The sequence below is a fragment of the Mauremys mutica genome, chromosome 5 (assembly GCF_020497125.1).
Source record: "Mauremys mutica isolate MM-2020 ecotype Southern chromosome 5, ASM2049712v1, whole genome shotgun sequence".
Lineage (NCBI taxonomy): Eukaryota > Metazoa > Chordata > Testudines > Geoemydidae > Mauremys > Mauremys mutica.
Genome location: NC_059076.1, coordinates 143,711,481 through 143,729,714, shown reverse-complemented (window position 1 = coordinate 143,729,714; position 18,234 = coordinate 143,711,481). Strand labels below are relative to the sequence as shown.

The following is an 18,234-nucleotide window of genomic DNA, read 5'->3' as shown; positions in this document are numbered from 1 at the left end:
GGGTATTGGAATGGGCCCCGCAGTCCCTAAAGCCGGCCCTGGCAGGGAGCCCCGGGGCTGAGGCTGCCGAAGGGCACACGGCTGTCTCCGCTCGCACGCGTCTACACTGGTCCCGTGAAGGGAGCTGCTGCAGGAGGCCGGGGGGGAGGAGGACCCCCCCCCCCACACACACAGAGACTAAGGTCAGGGGAGCTGAGGCCGGGGCCGGGATTCTGTAAGGAGCCGTGTAATTCTCTGGCCCTGAAGAGCGATGTGAAGGGGGCTGGAGCCGGCCAAGGGACAGCAGCAGGCTCAGTGTGTGTGGGGGGTGGGCGTGGGGAGGGGTATTTACATTACAGGGCAGGCTGAGTGGTTCCAGGGTGGGGAGGGGAGGGGAGCCGGGCCCCACACTCCCAGCTCTGAGGGGCAGGTACAGCAACAGGAGAGCTGAGCACCCACAGCACCTGGGGGAGTGGGGCACTGGGCTGGCCCTGACCTCGCAGCACCCTGGGGCCGAGGCTCAGGGCCTGCAGAGGTGGCCAGCTGGGCCCCCCGGCCCCCTGCTGAACACCCCCCGGCTCGCAGCAACTCACACCAGGCTGGCAACAAAGGGCACAGAAAAGCTTTATACAGTCAGGCCATGGGCTGGCTCCCCCTGCTCCCCGGCCCACGTGTGGGGCAGGGAACCTGTGCCCCACGGCAGAGCAGGCCCCTGGTAACACAGCAGCAGGCAGAAGGGGGCCCTGAGAGCCGCCGGTGGCGCCTGGGTGAGGCGGTTCAGAGGAGAGGCGCCCCCGGGAGCTGGGAGGTCCGGGAGCCCCGCCGGAGCGGGCTGGAGCGCACGGCAGAGCACCCCACAGGGACAGCAGCACGGGGCACTGGCGTGGCAGCACGGGCGAGGGGATGGGCCCCGCGCCCCCTCCTGGGGCTCCCTGTATCCCCCATTGTCACAAGAGGGGAGCCCGGGCAGCCCCTCGCTCCCACTCACTGGAGTGCGCAGACGTCCTTGTCCTCCCCCTCCCCAGCCCCAGCCCCTGCCCCTGCCCCGTCCAGCGCTGGCTCCAGCCGGCCCAGGGGCTCCGCAGCACCCAGCACCTTCTCCCTCAGCTCCATGAGCAGGTCGCGGCTCTCGCTGGGCGGCAGGTTACACAGGTAGTACTGGGGAGCCAGCTCGACCAGCCTGCGGGGAGAGAGCAGATCAGTGCTGGGCCCGGCTCTCGCACCAGGGACCAGGCTGGAGGGGCACAGAGACGGCGCCAGGCCCTGCCCCAGGCCAGGTGTGACCCTGCCAGCATCTCCAGGGCCTCCCCTGCAGCCAGCCACAGGGGAGGCGGGGGGCTCTCCCCCCGACCCCCTCCCCAGGCATTCCCCCCCCGGGGGTCTCCGCTCCCCACTCCCCTCTCCCCCCCAGCAGCCCCCGCCCTTACATCTGGGGCTGGATCTCAGAGACCACGCTGAGACAGTTGTCCTGCGAGATGGTGAACTCGTGGTACAGGACCCAGGGGGGTGGGCGGGGCAGCGGCCTCCGGACCACGTAGCAGCAGTGGGGGGGCAGGTGGGCCACATGTTTGTGTGTCAGCATCAGGTAGTTCCCAGAGCCGTCGATGTCCCGGGCCACCTGCGGGGAGCAGAGGGGTCAGTGGGGACGGACCAAGTGGGGCCTATTGCGGCCTGGGCAGTGCCCCCCCCCACCCTGCACACACGTGGGGCCCCCCAGGGACCCGGGCCAGCCCCCTCCCCTTGCGCCACAAGGCCCCTCGCTCCAGGGGCTCCCCCACCTTGAGGAAGTAGCCGGAGATGAGCGCCCTCTTGAGGTTGAGCACGTTGTCGTCCGTGCCGAAGGCGGGGGGAGAGACGGGCAGCTCGATTCGCTGCATCACCTCCAGCAGCTCGGCCCGCACGACGCCCGCCAGCCGCAGCCCCGCGCCGCTCAGCCCGTGCTGCCGGCACCAGCCCTCCTCCAGCTCATCTGCAGGAGAGGGGCGTCAGCTGGGGCCCAGCCCCTCCCTGCATCAGGCTCTTGCCCCCGTCCTCTCCCCGTGGCCATGCCACCTCCGTCGCCTCGTCTGCCACACCCAGCCCCGGCCCCGCTGGGACGCCCCGCACCCCTCGCGGCTCGGGACAGGGGACACCAGACCTGTCGAGTGCCCGTAGCCTCTGGAACTGCGACCTGCCCCCAGGGCAGAGCCCGTGCCCACAGCACAGCCAGCCAGCGCAAGTGGTGGGTGATGCCAGGCCGCGGGCAGCGGCAGATGCTGAGGCGATCCCCCCCACCTGCATGCAGAGCGGCACTCACGCTGCTGGAAGGCATTGAAGACATTGATGAGGGTGAAGTGGTCCCCATCGGGGTGCAGCAGGGCCCGCCGGCGCACGGCCGCAGCCTCCTCGGAGCGCGCCACCGGGGTCACGAAGCAGGGCGAGGCTGGGGAGAAGCAGGCAGGGAAGTTACTCGAGTGCCCGGCAGGGCTCTCCCTGCGGCTGCCCCCACAGTCTGCAGGCGGCAGGGACCCACCCACGCCCTGGAGCCCCAGGAGGCCATGAGGCCTGCAGCCCGGCTCCCCGCAGACCAGGCCCTCTGGAGAGAGAGCCTCTCTCAGCTGTAGAAAGGAAGGAGACAGACAGCACAGCCAGGCCTGACTTGGAGTGCATCCCCCAGCCGGAGCCCTGGCGCTGCTGGCTGGAGCTGCAGGGGCTGCGGTGCCCGCGCCTGGCCCCCTACCCGTCAGCATGGCAGCCATGGTGAGCATCTCGTGGACGCAGTCGAACTCGCACGAGGCAATGAGTGCCTTGGCCAGCTGGGGGTCCAGGGGGAACTCCGACATGATGATCCCCACTTCCGAGAGGTTCCCATCGTCATCCAGCGCGGCCAGGTAATCCAGGTCCTCCAGGGCCTGCATCAGCGACTCGGGGGCTGGTGGGGGGGCAGGGAGTCAGCCAGGCAGCAGGGGAGGAGCCAATGCCGCAGCCCCAATTCCAGACCCCCCCCGCCCCTCCCCCCACGTGCCAAACTCCCTTCCTGCAGGGCTCATCCCCCTCCGCAGCACCGGCAGTCACCCACCCCCACGCCAGGCCTTCCAGCTCCCTCCCCTCCAGGATGGGACCATCCTTCTGGGACAGAGGGTGGCAGGAGGGTGGGGTTCCCCCGGAAGCTCTGGCCCTCCCCCTGTGCATGGCTCTCTCCTGCTGCCCGATCCCCCAGCCCGCGGCCGAGCTGGGGGTCCCCAGGCCAAGTCTCCCGTTGCAGTTCCCTGCCCACGTCCAGCCCCCCTGAGCTCAGGCTCCTCCCTTGCTGGGACAGCAGCTGCTCCCGGTGTGGGGCCAGCTGGGAATCTCGTTAACAGGCCATTCCCCCCCCCTCCCCTCGATTGCGAGAGCAGCCCCATGTTTTCCTCCTGGCCCCAGTCCTGCAGACACCCCTCACTCCCGACCCGCAGCCCCTGGCCGTACCTGGCCGGTCAAGGAAGTCGCACTGGCCCATGTCAGCGATGTCGAGTCTCTTGAGCAGCAGCACCAGCCGGCTCAGGTTGGCCTCGCTCACGTGGGGGGCGGGGGCGGCCGGGAGGAGCTGCTCGTAGGCGGCTTCGGAGTAGAGGCGCACGCAGGTGCCTGCCAGGCGACAGGGGAGCTGCCATGGGCGCGGGGCGCGAGCGGCACGCAAGGTGGGGTTGGCATTGGGGAAGAGGCACCGTGGGGGAGGAGCGGCAGCAAACTGGAGCCAAAGCTGCAGCCCAGCCGGCCAGCGAGCTCGCCCCACTAGACGCCCAGGCTGGTCCCCCAGCCTGGCACTGCCAGCCCCACCCCTTTGACAGCTCCCAGCGCGTCCATGACACATGCTGCCTGTGGCCTGGGCCCTCACCTGGGGGGGGGGGCTGCCTGCGGCCTGGGCCCTCACCTGGGGGGGCGGGGGGGGCTGCCTGCGGCCTGGGACCTCACCTGGGGGGGAGGGGGGGGCTGCCTGCGGCCTGGGCCCTCACCTGGCCGGGGGGGGGGGGCTGCCGGCGGCCTGGGCCCCCCCCTGGCCGGGGGGGGGGGGCTGCCTGCGGCCTGGGCCCTCACCTGGGGGGGGGGGGGGCTGCCTGCGGCCTGGGCCCTCACCTGGGGGGGTGGGGGGCTGCCTGCGGCCTGGGCCCTCACCTGGGGGGGGGGGGGGGCTGCCTGCGGCCTGGGCCCTCACCTGGGGGGGGGGGGGGCTGCGGCCTGGGCCCACACCTGGGGGGGGGGGGGGGCTGCCTGCGGCCTGGGCCCTCACCTGGGGGGGAGGGGGGCTGCCTGCGGCCTGGGCCCTCACCTGGGGGGGAGGGGGGCTGCCTGCGGCCTGGGCCCTCACCTGGGGGGGAGGGGGGCTGCCTGCGGCCAGGGCCCTCACCTGCGGGGGGGGGGCTGCCTGCGGCCTGGGCCCTCACCTGCGGGGGAGGGGGGGGCTGCCTGCGGCCTGGGCCCTCACCTGCGGGGGAGGGGGGGGCTGCCTGCGGCCTGGGCCCTCACCTGCGGGGGAGGGGGGGGCTGCCTGCGGCCTGGGCCCTCACCTGCGGGGGGGGGGGGGGCTGCCTGCGGCTCACCTGGGGGGCTGCCTGCAGCCCGCTGCCTCCGGGACTCCGCCTGGCTCTTGCTGATGGGCCGCAGCACCTGGGACTCTGCACGGATCCGGGGATTGTAAACCTGCGGGGACAAGGGCTGTGAGAGGCCGGCCGGCCGGATGCTCCCTGGCCAGCCCCGGGCTCTGCTCCCCACTTGCCGCTAGAGGCAGAAATCAGCCCCCACCCCCAGCTGGAAGGGTTTGCTCTGCGCAGCCGCAGTACCACATCTCACCAGCAGGGGTCCACGTCGGGCCAGCACCCTAGGGAGATTCCTGGGACCGCAACCAGGCCCCAGGCGGGTCAGGGCAGGAGCAAGTGGGACTCTAGGGGGCCCTGGCTCCGACCCCAGGGTTACCAACCCCAAATCTCCTGGGCGCCTTTCTACTGTCACCGGGAGGCAGGTGCTGATTCTGGGAGACTCCAGGCCAAACCTGGAGGGTTGGGAACCCTATCCGACCCAGCCCCAGGGGGGGACTGGCTGGCTCAGGGGAATGGGACGCGGGGCCTTTCCACGGGGCGGGGGACCGGGATACGGGGCCTTTCCTCCCCAGGGAACGCCGGCTCCAAGCCGGCCTCGGGACCGGGATACGGGGCCTTTCCTCCCCGGGGAACGCCGGCTCCAAGCCGGCCTCGGGACCGGGATACGGGGCCTTTCCTCCCCGGGGAACGCCGGCTCCAAGCCGGCCTCGGGACCGGGATACGGGGCCTTTCCTCCCCGGGGAACGCCGGCTCCAAGCCGGCCGCGGGACCGGGGCCTTTCCTCCCCGGGGAACGCCGGCTCCAAGCCGGCCGCGGGACCGGGATACGGGGCCTTTCCTCCCCGGGGAACGCCGGCTCCAAGCCGGCCGCGGGACCGGGATACGGGGCCTTTCCTCCCCGGGGAACGCCGGCTCCAAGCCGGCCACGGGACCGGGATACGGGGCCTTTCCTCCCCGGGGAACGCCGGCTCCAAGCCGGCCGCGGGACCGGGATACGGGGCCTTTCCTCCCCGGGGAACGCCGGCTCCAAGCCGGCCGCGGGACCGGGATACGGGGCCTTTCCTCCCCGGGGAACGCCGGCTCCAAGCCGGCCGCGGGACCGGGATACGGGGCCTTTCCTCCCCGGGGAACGCCGGCTCCAAGCCGGCCGCGGGACCGGGATACGGGGCCTTTCCTCCCCGGGGAACCTCCCCCAAAATAAGCTTGTGACACCCCCCCGCCCCGCTACTCCCTTTTGCCCCAATTGGAGAAACGCTGCTCTCCCGCTGTGCAATCTGTAGAGTGTGGGGTTAAAGCACAAAAGACCAGATTTCACTGTCCATGACACATTTTTCATGGCCGAGAATTTCGTAGGCCCTACAGATAAGCCCTGCGCCTTCCCTTCCCTTCCGCGCAGAGGTGAGCGTAGCAAGTACTGCGCCCTCCACTACAATAACCTTAGAGACTAACACATTTTGCCTCTCTTGATATTCACCCTTCTTGTCAACTGTTGAGAATAGGCCACTTCCGCCTTAATTGAATTGGCTCGTTAGCACTGACCCCCCACTTGGTAAGGCAACGCTGATCTTTTCATGTGTTATAATATATATTCTGCTTACAGTGTTTTCCACTCCACGCAGCTGATGAAGTGGGTTCTAGCCCACGAAAGCTTCTGCCCAAATAAATGTGTTAGTCTCTTAGGTGCCACAAGACTCCTCGTTGTTTTTGCTGATACAGACTAACACGGCTGCCCCTCTGAAACCTGTTACAATAACCATGCAACCCTTATGGATCAGGAGCCCTACTATTACACCATGATTTAAATAGCCGAAATCATGAAATTTACTATTATAAAAATCCTATGACTGTGAAATTGACCAAAATGGACTCTGAATTTGGCAGGGCCCTACTTATTTTCATGTGGAAATTGGCAGGAGAGTCAGTTGGGCAGAGCTGGCTTTGGGCAGGGCCCCCGGGCCAGGCTGAGCCAGGCTCCCCGCGCCGTACTCACGCTGCGCAGCTCCAGCCCCGTGTCGATCACGTAGCGCACAGTCCCCAGGGAGAAGGACGAATCCGCGAGCCAGTGGGTGACAATCACGCGCCGGCCCTGGGGCCTGCTGCCCTGCTCCGGCACCTCATAGACCTTCTGGGCTGCCCGCCCCACCCCCGGGTGCAGGGGTAGGGCCAGCAGCGGCCCCAGCCCCGGGTTCAGGGCCACAGCCTCGGTGCGGATGGCCTCGCAGCACTCGCTGATCTCCTGCAGGGAGGGGAGCAGGCGCCGTTAGTGACAGGACACCCCCTTTGCTGCACGGCTGGGGACCACCCCCCAAAGCAAGTCCCAGCACCCCCCCCCCCTTCTCCCGCAAGCACCCGGCCAGAGAGCGGTCCCAGCAGCCCCCCAGTCTCCACCTGCTCACTGGCCAGGAAGAGCAGCACATCGCCGGGTTCTTGGTGCCGGTGAATGTCCAAAACCGCCTGGCATGCGGCCGAGACGTGGCCCCGAGCCGGTGGATCCCTGTACACCAGCTGGCCGGGCGGGCTGGGTCCTGGTACCCGCACCACAGGAGGGTCCCCGCAGAAGGCCCGCAGCCGCTCCTCCAGGGCCGGCACCGTCACCACCACCACCTTGAGCTCGGGGCGCTGGTGCAGCACATCCTTCAGCAGCCCGAGCAGCACGTCTGTGGGCACCGTGCGCTCCTGCACCTCGTCCAGCACAATGACCCCGTACTGGCGCAGCAGAGGGTCCGACATCATCTCCCGCAGCAGCATCTCATCCGAGCAGAATCTGCCAGCACCAAGCACCAGGGTCAGAGGCGGCCCGAGGAAGGGGGAGCCCAGAGCTGGGATGGCAGGGGCTGCAGGTCGGGACTGAGGGGCACCGGCAGGGTTGGGAAGGGACAAGCCCGGGGGGGCTGCAGGTCGGGACTGAGGGGCACCGGCAGGGTTGGGAGGGGACAAGCCCGGGGGGGGCTGCAGGTCGGGACTGAGGGGCACCGGCAGGGTTCGGAGGGGAGCCCGGGGGGGCTGCAGGTCGGGACTGAGGGGCACCGGCAGGGTTGGGAGGGGAGCCGGGGGGGCTGCAGGTCGGGACTGAGGGGCACCGGCAGGGTTGGGAGGGGAGCCGGGGGGGCTGCAGGTCGGGATTGAGGGGCACCGGCAGGGTTGGGAGGGGATTTGGGAGGCCCCCTCCCCCACTCTCAGGAGGGAACCGTGTCCTTGTCCCCTGGGCTGAGGGGTGTCAGGCCCAACCCAAGAGAGTCCCAGGCACAGGTGCCCCCCTTAACCCCTTCACTGCCAGAGCCCCCACCTGATGCCCACAGCCTGACCCTTGCAGTACGGCCTCCTCCTCACCCCTCCAATCCCCTGCGCGCGGGGTGCCCCCAGCCCGGACACACAGAGCCTGGCCCAGGCCCGGCCCTGCCCCCCAGCCGCTAGAGGCTCAGCTCTGGTTGGCCTCGTCCCAGCACAGAGCAGGGGGGGAGCCTGGGACAGAGCTGGCCTCCACCTCTCCCCAGGAAGGAGGCTGGTGGAGTGGCCTGGCTGCCGAGCCTGGACTCCAGCGCCGCCCTCGTAGGCCCTGGCTCCGGGCTGAGCCCCCACGTGACAAGCCCAGCGGGGGCGGGTCAGGGCACCACGCGGCTGGATCGGGGCGGGAGGGGCACCCCAGTCCCACAGGCAGGTCTCGGTGCGCGCAGCTACCAGCCTCACCTGAGCAGGGTCTCCGGGGTGCAGCAGTCCTCGTGGGGGACGCAGTAGCCAACCTCGTGGCCCAGGTTCAGGTCCATCTCATCAGCCACGCACAGCGAGAGGCTGAGGGCGGCCAGGCCGTGGGGCTGGCTACAGGCCACCAGGCCGTGTGTGAACTGCTGGGAGAGGGCGTACTCTGCACACCACTGGGGGATCTGCAAGGAGGAGAGTGGGGCAAGGGGCACAGGTCACCCCACGTGGGCACAACAGCCCAGCCCCACTGGCCCAGAGCCACCCACCTGGCAGGCCTGTGCCACATGCTGCGGGTGCCCACATGGCCTGCCAGGGGCAGAACCAATCTGTCCGGCTGGCAGGGGGCCAGGCGATCCCAGCAGAGCTGCCTCACCCAGACACTGAGGCGGGCACAGTCCCAGGTACCACAGGTGCTCCGGGGCACAGAGGTTGGCAGCAGGCAGCTGGCACCCAGCTATGCCATCCCTGAGGAGTTCCTTCCTGGCAGCTCAGCCAGGGGCTAGTCCCCTCCACCCTGCCACCCCCACGGCAGCCGTGGGCCCCTCAGCCAAGGAGATTGTGGGGCAGCTGATTGAGAACCTGCAGCATCCCATGGAGCTCCGGGGCAGAGATCTAGGGTAGAGATGAGGCCAGCCCGGTGGACCTCGAGTGACAGTTGCTGCCCTGCCCCTGGCCCGCCCCACGGGGCCGATACCAATCACAGAGATAAGGCAAGCGCCCAGGCCCCTCCAAACACCTCTCGTGTGCCCCTTCGGCCCGACCCGCCTGCAGGCACAGCTCTGCTCCTGGGGGCTGCAGCTGGCCCCAGGCAGAGATCTGCTCCCTTACAGAGCCACCCCCGCCCACACTCCACACCAGCCAGGCTCCAGCTTCCGCTGCTGGGAAGCCGGGGCATCCCCTGGGCATGCACCAGGAGAGGTCGCCGGCAATTAACTGTGGCCTGGGAGAATCCTGGGAGGCTCCCGCCTCCGTCTCCAGGCCCACGGCCTGGCTGGGGCCTACAGCGGAGCAGAGCTCCAGACACACGCTGCTTGAAAACAAACCCTGCCCCAGGTCAAAGTCCTGACCAGCGTCTCTAGCTTCCCTGCCAAGGCGGCTGGGGCGGAAGAGACGCACAAGGGGCAGAGGGCCAAGGAGCCCAGCTGTCTGCAGGCGCTGCAGCTTGCAGGGTTGGCACCGAGGCTGCTGGTTGTCAGGTACTGGCAGCCTGGGACTCCGCAGACAAGGCAGCCCCCGTCAGTCTGTCTGTCCTGCTCCGTGTGAGAGCTCTCTGGGGCAGGGGCTGTGTCTTTAATGCCAGGACAGCAGCCAGAGAACTGGGTCCCGACTGGGCTGCTCGGTGCACCAGTATCGCAGCCCAAGTCAGGGTGTCTGGGGCCCTCGGTACCACTCTTCTGGGCTCACGCACCCCCTCGGGAGTCCCTGGCCACCCGCCAGCGGCTCACTCCAGAGGGCACGCCTTGCCCTGCAGCTCACAGTGCAGACCCAGCTGACTCCCAGCCAGCGCAGGGCACAACTGAACGCCAATTCCCAGGGCGGCCGCCAGGGAGAGCCCGGCCTCCCGTAACCCTGACCTCCCCATGGGCTGCCCCGAGGGGGCTTCGCAAACAGACAGGAGCCGGTCAGGCGTACAATGGACCCTGCCTCAGAGGTTAAATGAGGAGTCACTGGCCCCCCTCCCGCGGCACCCGTAGCCACAGCACCCTAGACTGCGGGACGCAGCCACCGCTGTGCTCCTGTCCCCACGAGACCCTCCGGACACCAGGGGCAGGTACTCAAAGGAGCCCAGGAGTCTCACCGGCAAGCCAGCAGCACCGCGCCCCCGACCGAGCTCCCCACTCCCGGCAGCACAGGCCCCCTAGCACTGTGCTGACGGAGGGGGCCTGTGCTGCAGGGAGAGGGGAGCTCAGTCGGGGGTGCTGTGCCCCCCGCCCTCTCCCTGCAGCACCGGCTGCTCCCCGAGCCCGCCACATGCAAGGGCATTGTTTGGTAGGTGTTCTTTCCAGCAGGGCCCTCCTGCCCTGGCTACGCCCTGCCCTGCCCCCTCGCACCTGGGTGCTCTTGCCAGTCCCGGGGCCCCCAGACACCAGGACGATGCCGCTGCTGCTCTCCAGGTGCTCCATGAAGCTGTACTTGGTGGCCCAGACGGGCAGGTCTCGCCGCCGCTGCAGCAGCTCATAGTAGCGGGAGGAGAAAGGCAGCCCATCGTATGGGTTCACCTCCAGGTCCCCCTCACAGTCCAGGACCAAGCCCTCGCCCTCCTCCTCCTCCTCCTCCTCATCCAGCAGGGAGCCAAGGCCATTCGGCCGCAGCGGGGAGGTGAGGCCATCGCTGGCCTCCATGGCGGTGAGGCTGCGGGGCAGACGGAGCCGGGACCTGCAAGGGAAAAGGGCAGGGGTCGGAGAAGCCACTGGGCCCTGGGGAGGAACTAGTTAACAGAGTGGGGAGAGCCCCAATCCCCAGTGGCCCTGCTCCACGCCCACCAGCTGGGGGGCAGTCAGAGATCCTGAGGCCAGCAGGGCCCAGCATGGAGCACGGGCCAGGGGCTGCACCACAGGAACGCCTGGAGCCCATCTGCTAGCAAACAGCCAGTCTGGATTGAAAACCTGTCAGGGGTGGAGAATCCGCCTCGGCCCTTGGGTTCCCCTGGCTAATTCCCCTCACCATTAACAACCTGCCCCTAATTGCCAGTCCCAATTCATCTTACCTCAACTGCCAGGCACTGCCCCGTGTTTGACCGTCCCCTGCCGGCCTGAGCAGCCCGTCACTAGATACCTGTTCCCCACGCAGGGACCTACAGCCTGGGATCCAGGCACCCTGAACCGCCTCTGTTACGCTGACCAGATCTAGCTCTCCGAGTCTTTCCCTACAAGGCAGGTTAGCTAGTCTCAGCTCTTCTCTGACCCGCTCCAGTTTATCAACAGCCTGAGCCGTGGGCACCAGACCTGGGCACCGGATCCCAGCCGCCCCAGTGCCAGAGGGAAAGTCACGGCGGCTGCTGCGCCCCTTGGCGTGTCCTGGGATCACACTTGTTCTTTCGGTCAAAGCTCAAGCGGTTCCAGGAGTGAGTCACGGCTCCCCAGCCAGCCCCGTCGCACGGACCCACCGGGCCTTTGCCTGCGCCCTGTTCCCATGAGATCCGGGTGACTGTGAGTCATTCGGGGAACCACCTGCGAACCAGCGTCCCCCCGGCCCGGCTGTGCCCAGCCCCCGCCCAGCCCCCCCAGCCCGTCTGTGCCCAGCCCCCGCCCAGCCCGTCTGTGCCCAGCCCCCCGCAGCCCGTCTGTGCCCAGCCCCCCGCAGCCCGTCTGTGCCCAGCCCCCCCGCCCAGCCCCCCGCAGCCCGTCTGTGCCCAGCCCCCCGCCGCCCGTCTGTGCCCAGCCCCCCCGTGCCCAGCCCCCTTGCCCAGCCCATCTGTGCCCAGCCCCCCCCTGCCCAGCCCCCCGCCGCCCAGCCCCTCTGTGCCCAGCCCCCCGCAGCCCGTCTGGGCCCAGCCCGCGCCCAGCCCCCCCCAGCCCGTCTGTGCCCAGCCCGTGCCCAGCCCCCCCCCCAGCCCGTCTGTGCCCAGCCCCCGCCCAGCCCGTCTGTGCCCAGCCCCCCCGAGCCCGTCTGTGCCCAGCCCCCCCGAGCCCGTCTGTGCCCAGCCCCCCCGAGCCCGTCTGTGCCCAGCCCCCGCCCCGCCCCCGCCCAGCCCGTCTGTGCCCAGCCCCCCCCCCAGCCCGTCTGTGCCCAGCCCCCGCCCCAGCCCCCCCCCCAGCCCGTCTGTGCCCAGCCCCCGCCCAGCCCGTCTGTGCCCAGCCCCCCCCCAGCAGCCTCTCGCCCGGGGCTGGGACTCGCGCCGGCCCAAGGAGCAGGGTCCGTGGCCGGGAGAGCGGCCCCCACCCCAGGTCTTCAGGAAGCGCCGGGCGTGTCACGAACCGCCCCGCTCACCTGGGCGTGCGCAGCCGGCACCGCCCGGGCTGCAGAAGGAACCCGGGGCCCGGAGCCTTTTCACCCCCCGGGACAGGACACAGCCCCGCCCCGCCCCGCCCCGCGGCAGGGACCGGGGGGTCACGGGACCCGCCCCGCGGCCAAGCGCAGGGAGCGGCTGCAGGAGACCCCCCCCGGCGGAACCCAGGCGTCCGGGGCACCGGCCCGACGGGATGCGGCATCCGCCCGGCCCCGCCCTCGGAGCCGTGAACGCCACCGCGCCGTGCCCCGGACCCGGACCCGCCACGCAGCAGCCGCGCCCCGGGGGCGGCTGGTTGTAGCGGCCCCTCCCGGCCCCGGCCCCCGGCGACCCCCGGCCCCGCCCCCCAGCAGCCCCCGGCCCGGCCGCGCACCCCGAGACCTGCCGCCCCCCCCCACTCACCTGTACCCGGCTCTAGGCCCCGCCCCGGAGGGGTCACGGGACGCCAAGCACGAGTCACGTGCCGCACCATGGCAGCCAATCAGATGGGGCCCGAGAGGCTTCGGCCCCGCCCCCGGCTCTGCTGTCACCCGAGCCCCGCCCCGCAGCGCCAGGCCCCGCCCCCGGATCGTCTGTCGCCCCGGCCGCAGCTCCCCCGGCGCGGCGCGGCGGGGGCGGGGCCAGGCTGCCCGCGGGGCGGGGCCGGACACGTTGTAGCTGCGAGTCCCGCGGGCTCCGCGCAGCCGCTCGGGTCAGGGGCCGTGAGCGACCAGCCAGTGCCCCCCCCGGCCTGTGCCTGAGTCCCCCCAGCTCAGCCCCCCCCCAGCCTGTGCCCCCCCGCCCCAGCCAGCTCAGCCCTCCCCCGTGCCTGCCCCGCCCAGCTCAGCCCCCCCACCCCAGCCAGTGCCCCGAGCCCCCCGCCCCAGCCAGCTCAGCCCCCCCACCCCAGCCAGTGCCCCGAGCCCCCCGCCCCAGCCAGCTCAGCCCCCCCACCCCAGCCTGTGTCCCGAGCCCCCCGCCCCAGCCAGCTCAGCCCTCCCCCGTGCCTGCCCCGCCTGCCCCGCCCAGCTCAGCCCCCCCACCCCAGCCTGTGTCCCGAGCCCCCCGCCCCAGCCAGCTCAGCCCTCCCCCGTGCCTGCCCCGCCTGCCCCGCCCAGCTCCGCCCCCCCCCCCGAGCCTGTGCCCCCGGCGCCCCAGCTCAGCCCTCCCCCGAGCCCGCCCCCCCAGCCTGTGCCCCCCGCCCCAGCCAGCTCAGCCCTCCCCCGGGCCTGCCCCGCCTGCCCCGCCAGAGTCCCCCCAGCTCAGCCCCCCCACCCCAGCCTGTGCCCCGAGCCCCCCGCCCCAGCCAGCTCAGCCCTCCCCCGTGCCTGCCCCGCCTGCCCCGCCCAGCTCAGCCCCCCCCACCCCAGCCTGTGCCCCGCCCCCCAGCTCAGCCCTCCCCCCAGCCCGCCCCCCCAGACTGTGCCCCCCGCCCCAGCCAGCTCAGCCCTCCCCCGTGCCTGCCCCGCCAGAGTCCCCCCAGCTCAGCCCCCCCCACCCCAGCCTGTGCCCCCGCCTGCCCCGCCCAGCTCAGCTCCCCCTGCCCAGCCTGTGTCCCCCCCAGCCTGTGCCCCGACCCCCCGAGCCCGCCCCGTGCCCCCCGCCCCAGCCAGCTCAGCCCTCCCCCGGGCCCCCCCGCCTGCCCCGCCAGAGTCCCCCCAGCTCAGCCCACTCCACCCCAGCCAGTGCCCCCGCCTGCCCCGCCCAGCTCAGCCCTCCCCCGTGCCCGCCCCGTGCCCCCCCACCCCAGCCAGTGCCCCTGCCCAGCCTGTGTCCCCCCAGCCTGTGCCCCGACCCCCCGAGTGCGCCCCGTGCCCCCCGCCCCAGCTAGCTCAGCCCTCCCCCGGGCCCCCCCGCCAGAGTCCCCCCAGCTCAGCCCCCTCCACCCCAGCCAGTGCCCCTGCCTGCCCCGCCCAGCTCAGCCCTCCCCCGTGCCCGCCCCGTGCCCCCCCACCCCAGCCAGTGCCCCTGCCCAGCCTGTGTCCCCCCAGCTCAGCCCCCCTGCCCAGCCAGTGCCCCCGCCTGCCCCGTTTCCCCCCCCCCACACCCCAGCCTGTGCCCCGGCCCCCCGCCCAGCTCAGCCCGCCCCAGCCCACTGGGACAGGTGCCCCCACCCCGGCCAGTACAGCGCCGTGCCCACCAGGTGGCGGCGCGGTACCAGGGGAGGGCCGGCGAGGGCTGCAGGGCGGGGCCCTGGGGAGAGGCTCAGGCCCGGGTAGAGGGTCACTGGAACCAGGGCAGGAAGGGCCCTCGCCGGGGGGTCTAGTCCAGCCCCTGCCCTGAGACAGGAGCCCTAGACCCGCCCTGGCGGGTGTGTCTGACCTGCTCTTACCACCCCCCCCGGCCGGAGACTCCACGGCCTCCCTGGGCAATTCATCCCGGCGCTTAACCCCCCGGCCAGCGAGCAACTTCTCCTAGTGTCCAGCCCAACCCGCCCCGGGGCGCCTTGTCCTGCCCTGGGTGGCTCAGGAGAACCATTTCCCACCCTCCTCCAGAGCCACCGTGTCCACACTGGAAACTCTTCCCAGGGCCCCTCCTGCCGGCTCTGCTCCAGCCTGAACAGCCCCCGGGGTTTCCGTCCCTCCAGCCCCTGGGCTCCAGACCTTTCATCCGCTTCTCGCTCTTCTCTGGACTCTCTCCCATTTGCCCCCTTCTTCCCTGAAACGTGGCGCCCAGAACTGGACCCGATGCTCCCGCCAGGCCGTATCCGTGCGGAGCAGAGCGGAATCACTGCTCGGGTCTTGCTCGCAACCCTCCTGCCAAGACAGCCCAGAAGGGTGTTTGCCTTTTTTTTTTTTTTTTTTTTTGCAACTAAATTACGTTGTTGACTCATTTATTTTGTGATCCACTGTAAGCCCAGATCCTGCCGTGCTCCATCCTAGGCCGCCATCGCCCATTGTGTGAGTGCGCAACGGAGTGTTCCTGGGTAAGTGCCGTGCTTTGCCCTCATTGAATTTCATCCAATTTATTTCAGGCCATTTCTCCAGTTTGTCCAGATTATTTTGAATTCCTGTCCTGTCCTGTCCTGTCCTCCAAAGCGTTGCAACCCCTCCCAGCTTGGTATCGTCCACAAACTGTGCCATTGTCTATGGCAGGGGCGGGCAAACTTTTTGGCCTGAGGGCCACATTGGGTTTCGGAAATTGTATGGAGGGCCGGTTAGGGGAGGCTGTGCCTCCCCAAACAGCCAGGTGTGGCCTTTCCCCTGCCCTCTATCTGACCCCCCCTGATGACCCCCCCCGGACCCCTGCCCAATCCACCTCCCCTGCTCCCTGTCCCACGACCGCCCCTGGAACCCCCACCCCTGACTGCCCCTTGCTGCCCCATCCAACCCCCTCTTCTTCCTGACTGCTCCCCGGGACCCCTGCCCCCATTCAACCCTCCCCATTCCCCGCCCTCTGACTGCCCCACCCCCTGACCACCACCCCACACTCCCCTGCCCTTTATCCAACCCCCCCGCTCCCTGCCCCCTTACCGCGCTGCCTGGAGCACTGGTGGCGCTACAGCCGCGCCACCCGTCTGGATCCAGCCACACCAAACCACCGCGCAGCACAGAGACCGGGTCAGGCCGGCTCTGCAGCTGCGCTGCCCCAGGAGCTCACAGCCCCGCACCCAGAGCACTGCGCCCGTGGCGGGGCGAGCTGAGGCTGCAGGGCAGGGGAACAGCGTGGGAGGGGCCGGGGGCAGCCTCCCAGGCCAGGAGCTCAGGGGCCGGGCAGGAGGATCCTGTGGGCCGGATGTGGCCCGTGGGCTGTAGTTTGCCCACCCCTGGTCTATGGGCTAGTGTACGCTGGCAACTCTAAAGCGCTTTAACATGCCTTGTGTGGTCGCAGCGCAGCGCGGGGAGAGCTCCTGCGCGCTACCAAACCCACCTCCACGCGCGGCGCAGCGCCCAGCGCTGGCGCACTGTCTGCACTGGGTGTCTTTTCACACCCTGAGCGAGAAAAGTTGCAGCGCTGTTAATTGCCAGTGTAGACAAGCCCTAAATCAGTGGTTCTCAAACTTCATTGCACCGCGACCTCCTTCTGACAACAAAAATTACTACACGACCCTGGGAGGGGGACCAGAGCCTGAGTCTGCCTGAGCCCCACCACCCTGGGCAGGGGGGGGGTCAAAGCCGAAGCCCGAGGGCTTCAGCCCCAGCCAGGGGGCCTGTAACCAGAACCCCGCTGCCCAGGGCTGAATCCCTCGGGCTTCGGCTTCAGCCCTGAGCCCCAGCAAATCTAAGTCAGCTCTGGTGACCCCAACCCGTGTTGGGGTCCCGACCCACAGTTTGAGAACCGCTGATCTAAATCAGTGATGCAGATATTGAACAGAACTGGGCCTAGGGCAGATCCCTGCAGGTCTTTGCTCAATATGCGCCTTCACCATTAATGAGTACCTCCGAGTACGCTTTTCCAGCCAGTCATGCACCCACCTTCTAGTAGGGTTCTCTCGGCTGTATTTCCCTAGTCTGAGAAGATCATGTGAGACATTTGATGAATATGCATTATCTTATTTGCATACCAATATCTCCCCTTTCTCTCTGGTTCCCCATCTCCCCTCTCCCTGCCCTCTACAATGGGCTCCCTGACCCCAGAGATGCTGCTTGGTGGTTTGTCCCAGCTGCCTGTGGGGCAGGTGCATGTGGCATGCAGGGATCTGTTTTTGCAAAGCCCCGGCCTGGCTGGAGAGTCTGGGCTCCCGAGTCACATAACCGGCCTGCCCTGGCACAGCATCGGTAGCCTGCTGAACTCCTGGGCTTCTGAAAGGGGCTGTCGGTTTCCCTCCCGCTTTGTGCGTGTGGAGTCAATGGCAATCGCTTCTCTGGGACAGGCCGCTAAGGGGTGGGGCTTGGTGTCTCGAGGCCTGGCTAAGCCAGTGTGAACAAACTAGCCACAGATGAAGGAAGTTGCCTTGGAGACTCAGAGGAGGCCAGTGACCAGACAGTCGTTGCTAACAGCTGAGAGCCTGTGAGCACAGCAGCTGCAGAGGATGAGCTAGGTGCAAGGAGCTCATACGGGGCTGCAGCTGCCCGGGGCAGAGAGATGAACCCCAGGAGGCTGAGGACGGGAGGGCTGGGTGATCCTGCCACCAGCAGCTCTCTGCTATGTTTTGCTTTTCCATGGGATACAAAGGACTTGTAAATCCTGGATTCCCATTCACTCCTAAATGCCGGCTTGCTCTGCGTCGCTGCAGCGTCGCTGGGGACATGCCAGCTCAGGAGAGTCCCAATTGCTGAGTAAACTCCTGATCTCCCCTACAACTCTCAAACACCAGGGTGGATTTCCAGCCATGGCACATGTGCTCCCAGCCAGCCAGGAGTTACCCCGCCCCAGACAAAGCGATGTGGCTTCTCCTCGGGGCGCTTACTGCCAAAGTCCTTGCAAGACAATGAGAACCCATTTACCTGGTGGGTACCCAAAGCTCTCTGGCTACCCCATGGCCACACCCCAGCAGGGAACCTTCAGATAAACTCCTGAATCACCTGACAAAACAAATCCCACATTTGAGAGCTCTACAAGTGGGGCTTAATTCGACCCAGGCACGGCCAGGCTCCAGCTGTCAGTCCTGCCAGCCTGGGAAGGGGGAGAGGGGACCCGCCTGGGGAGAGTGAAGACCCCTAAGGAGCAGAGGTGAGGCTGGGAGGGCTGAGCTATGGCCTGGGGGCTGCAGGGAGGCTGACGTGAGGGCGGGGGCTGATAGGGAGGGAGGGCTGTATTGATGGTGGGTTCTGAGCAGATGGGGTGGTGCTGGGAGGGAGGTGGGGGTCGATGGGGCAGCGGGGCTGAACTCATGGGGCGGTGATGACGGTGGCTGGGGAGACTGAACTGAGCGGGGCTGTGGGGCAGGATTAATCGCTGGGCAGGAGACAGTCAGATGTGGGGGTGAGAGCAGGGGCCAGAATCCCCGTCTCCGTACACAAGGGCGAGCGGGCAACGCTGACCGTCACATGCACACCCCTGGGATGGGCCGGGGGAGTTCACAAAGCAAGAGACTGACCAAAAAGCACAGTATCAGCTAATGACAGCGTCAGGATTCGGGGGGCCCGGCTCGAAGTTTGATCTCTTCAAGATGGCAGTGCTGCCTCCCAGA

The 18,234-nt window shown here is 69.0% G+C and overlaps 2 protein-coding genes across 4 annotated transcripts in view; one reads left to right on the top strand and one right to left on the bottom strand.

Moving 5' to 3' along the window:
- Positions 1-627: 627 nt before the first annotated feature.
- On the bottom strand, positions 628-12,719 carry DQX1 (DEAQ-box RNA dependent ATPase 1). 3 transcript variants are annotated; one of them, XM_045019764.1, is made up of 13 exons: positions 12,164-12,210; positions 11,081-11,357; positions 10,285-10,612; positions 8,222-8,415; positions 6,923-7,298; positions 6,525-6,770; positions 4,539-4,638; positions 3,427-3,585; positions 2,699-2,890; positions 2,276-2,401; positions 1,758-1,948; positions 1,407-1,597; positions 628-1,159 (listed from the first exon to the last, which is right to left on the bottom strand). In XM_045019764.1, the coding sequence occupies exons 3-13, from the start codon at positions 10,573-10,575 to the stop codon at positions 964-966; spliced, it is 2,262 nt and encodes a 753-aa protein (XP_044875699.1). In that variant the 5' UTR covers positions 10,576-10,612; positions 11,081-11,357; positions 12,164-12,210; the 3' UTR covers positions 628-963. The 3 variants fall into 3 exon arrangements, with proteins under 3 accessions (XP_044875699.1, XP_044875701.1, XP_044875700.1); XM_045019766.1 differs by lacking the exons at positions 11,081-11,357; positions 12,164-12,210 and adding an exon at positions 12,585-12,719 and having other exon boundaries at positions 10,285-10,609; XM_045019765.1 differs by lacking the exon at positions 11,081-11,357 and having other exon boundaries at positions 10,285-10,609; positions 12,164-12,202.
- A 1,944-nt stretch (positions 12,720-14,663) lies between these two features.
- The window catches only part of LOC123370842 (dedicator of cytokinesis protein 2-like), a 336,056-nt gene continuing 332,485 nt past the window's right edge, over positions 14,664-18,234 (top strand). Inside the window, exon 1 of the mRNA XM_045017657.1 lies at positions 14,664-15,087. The gene's annotated coding sequence lies outside the window, so the exon portion shown is untranslated. The remainder of the gene's footprint in view (positions 15,088-18,234) is intronic.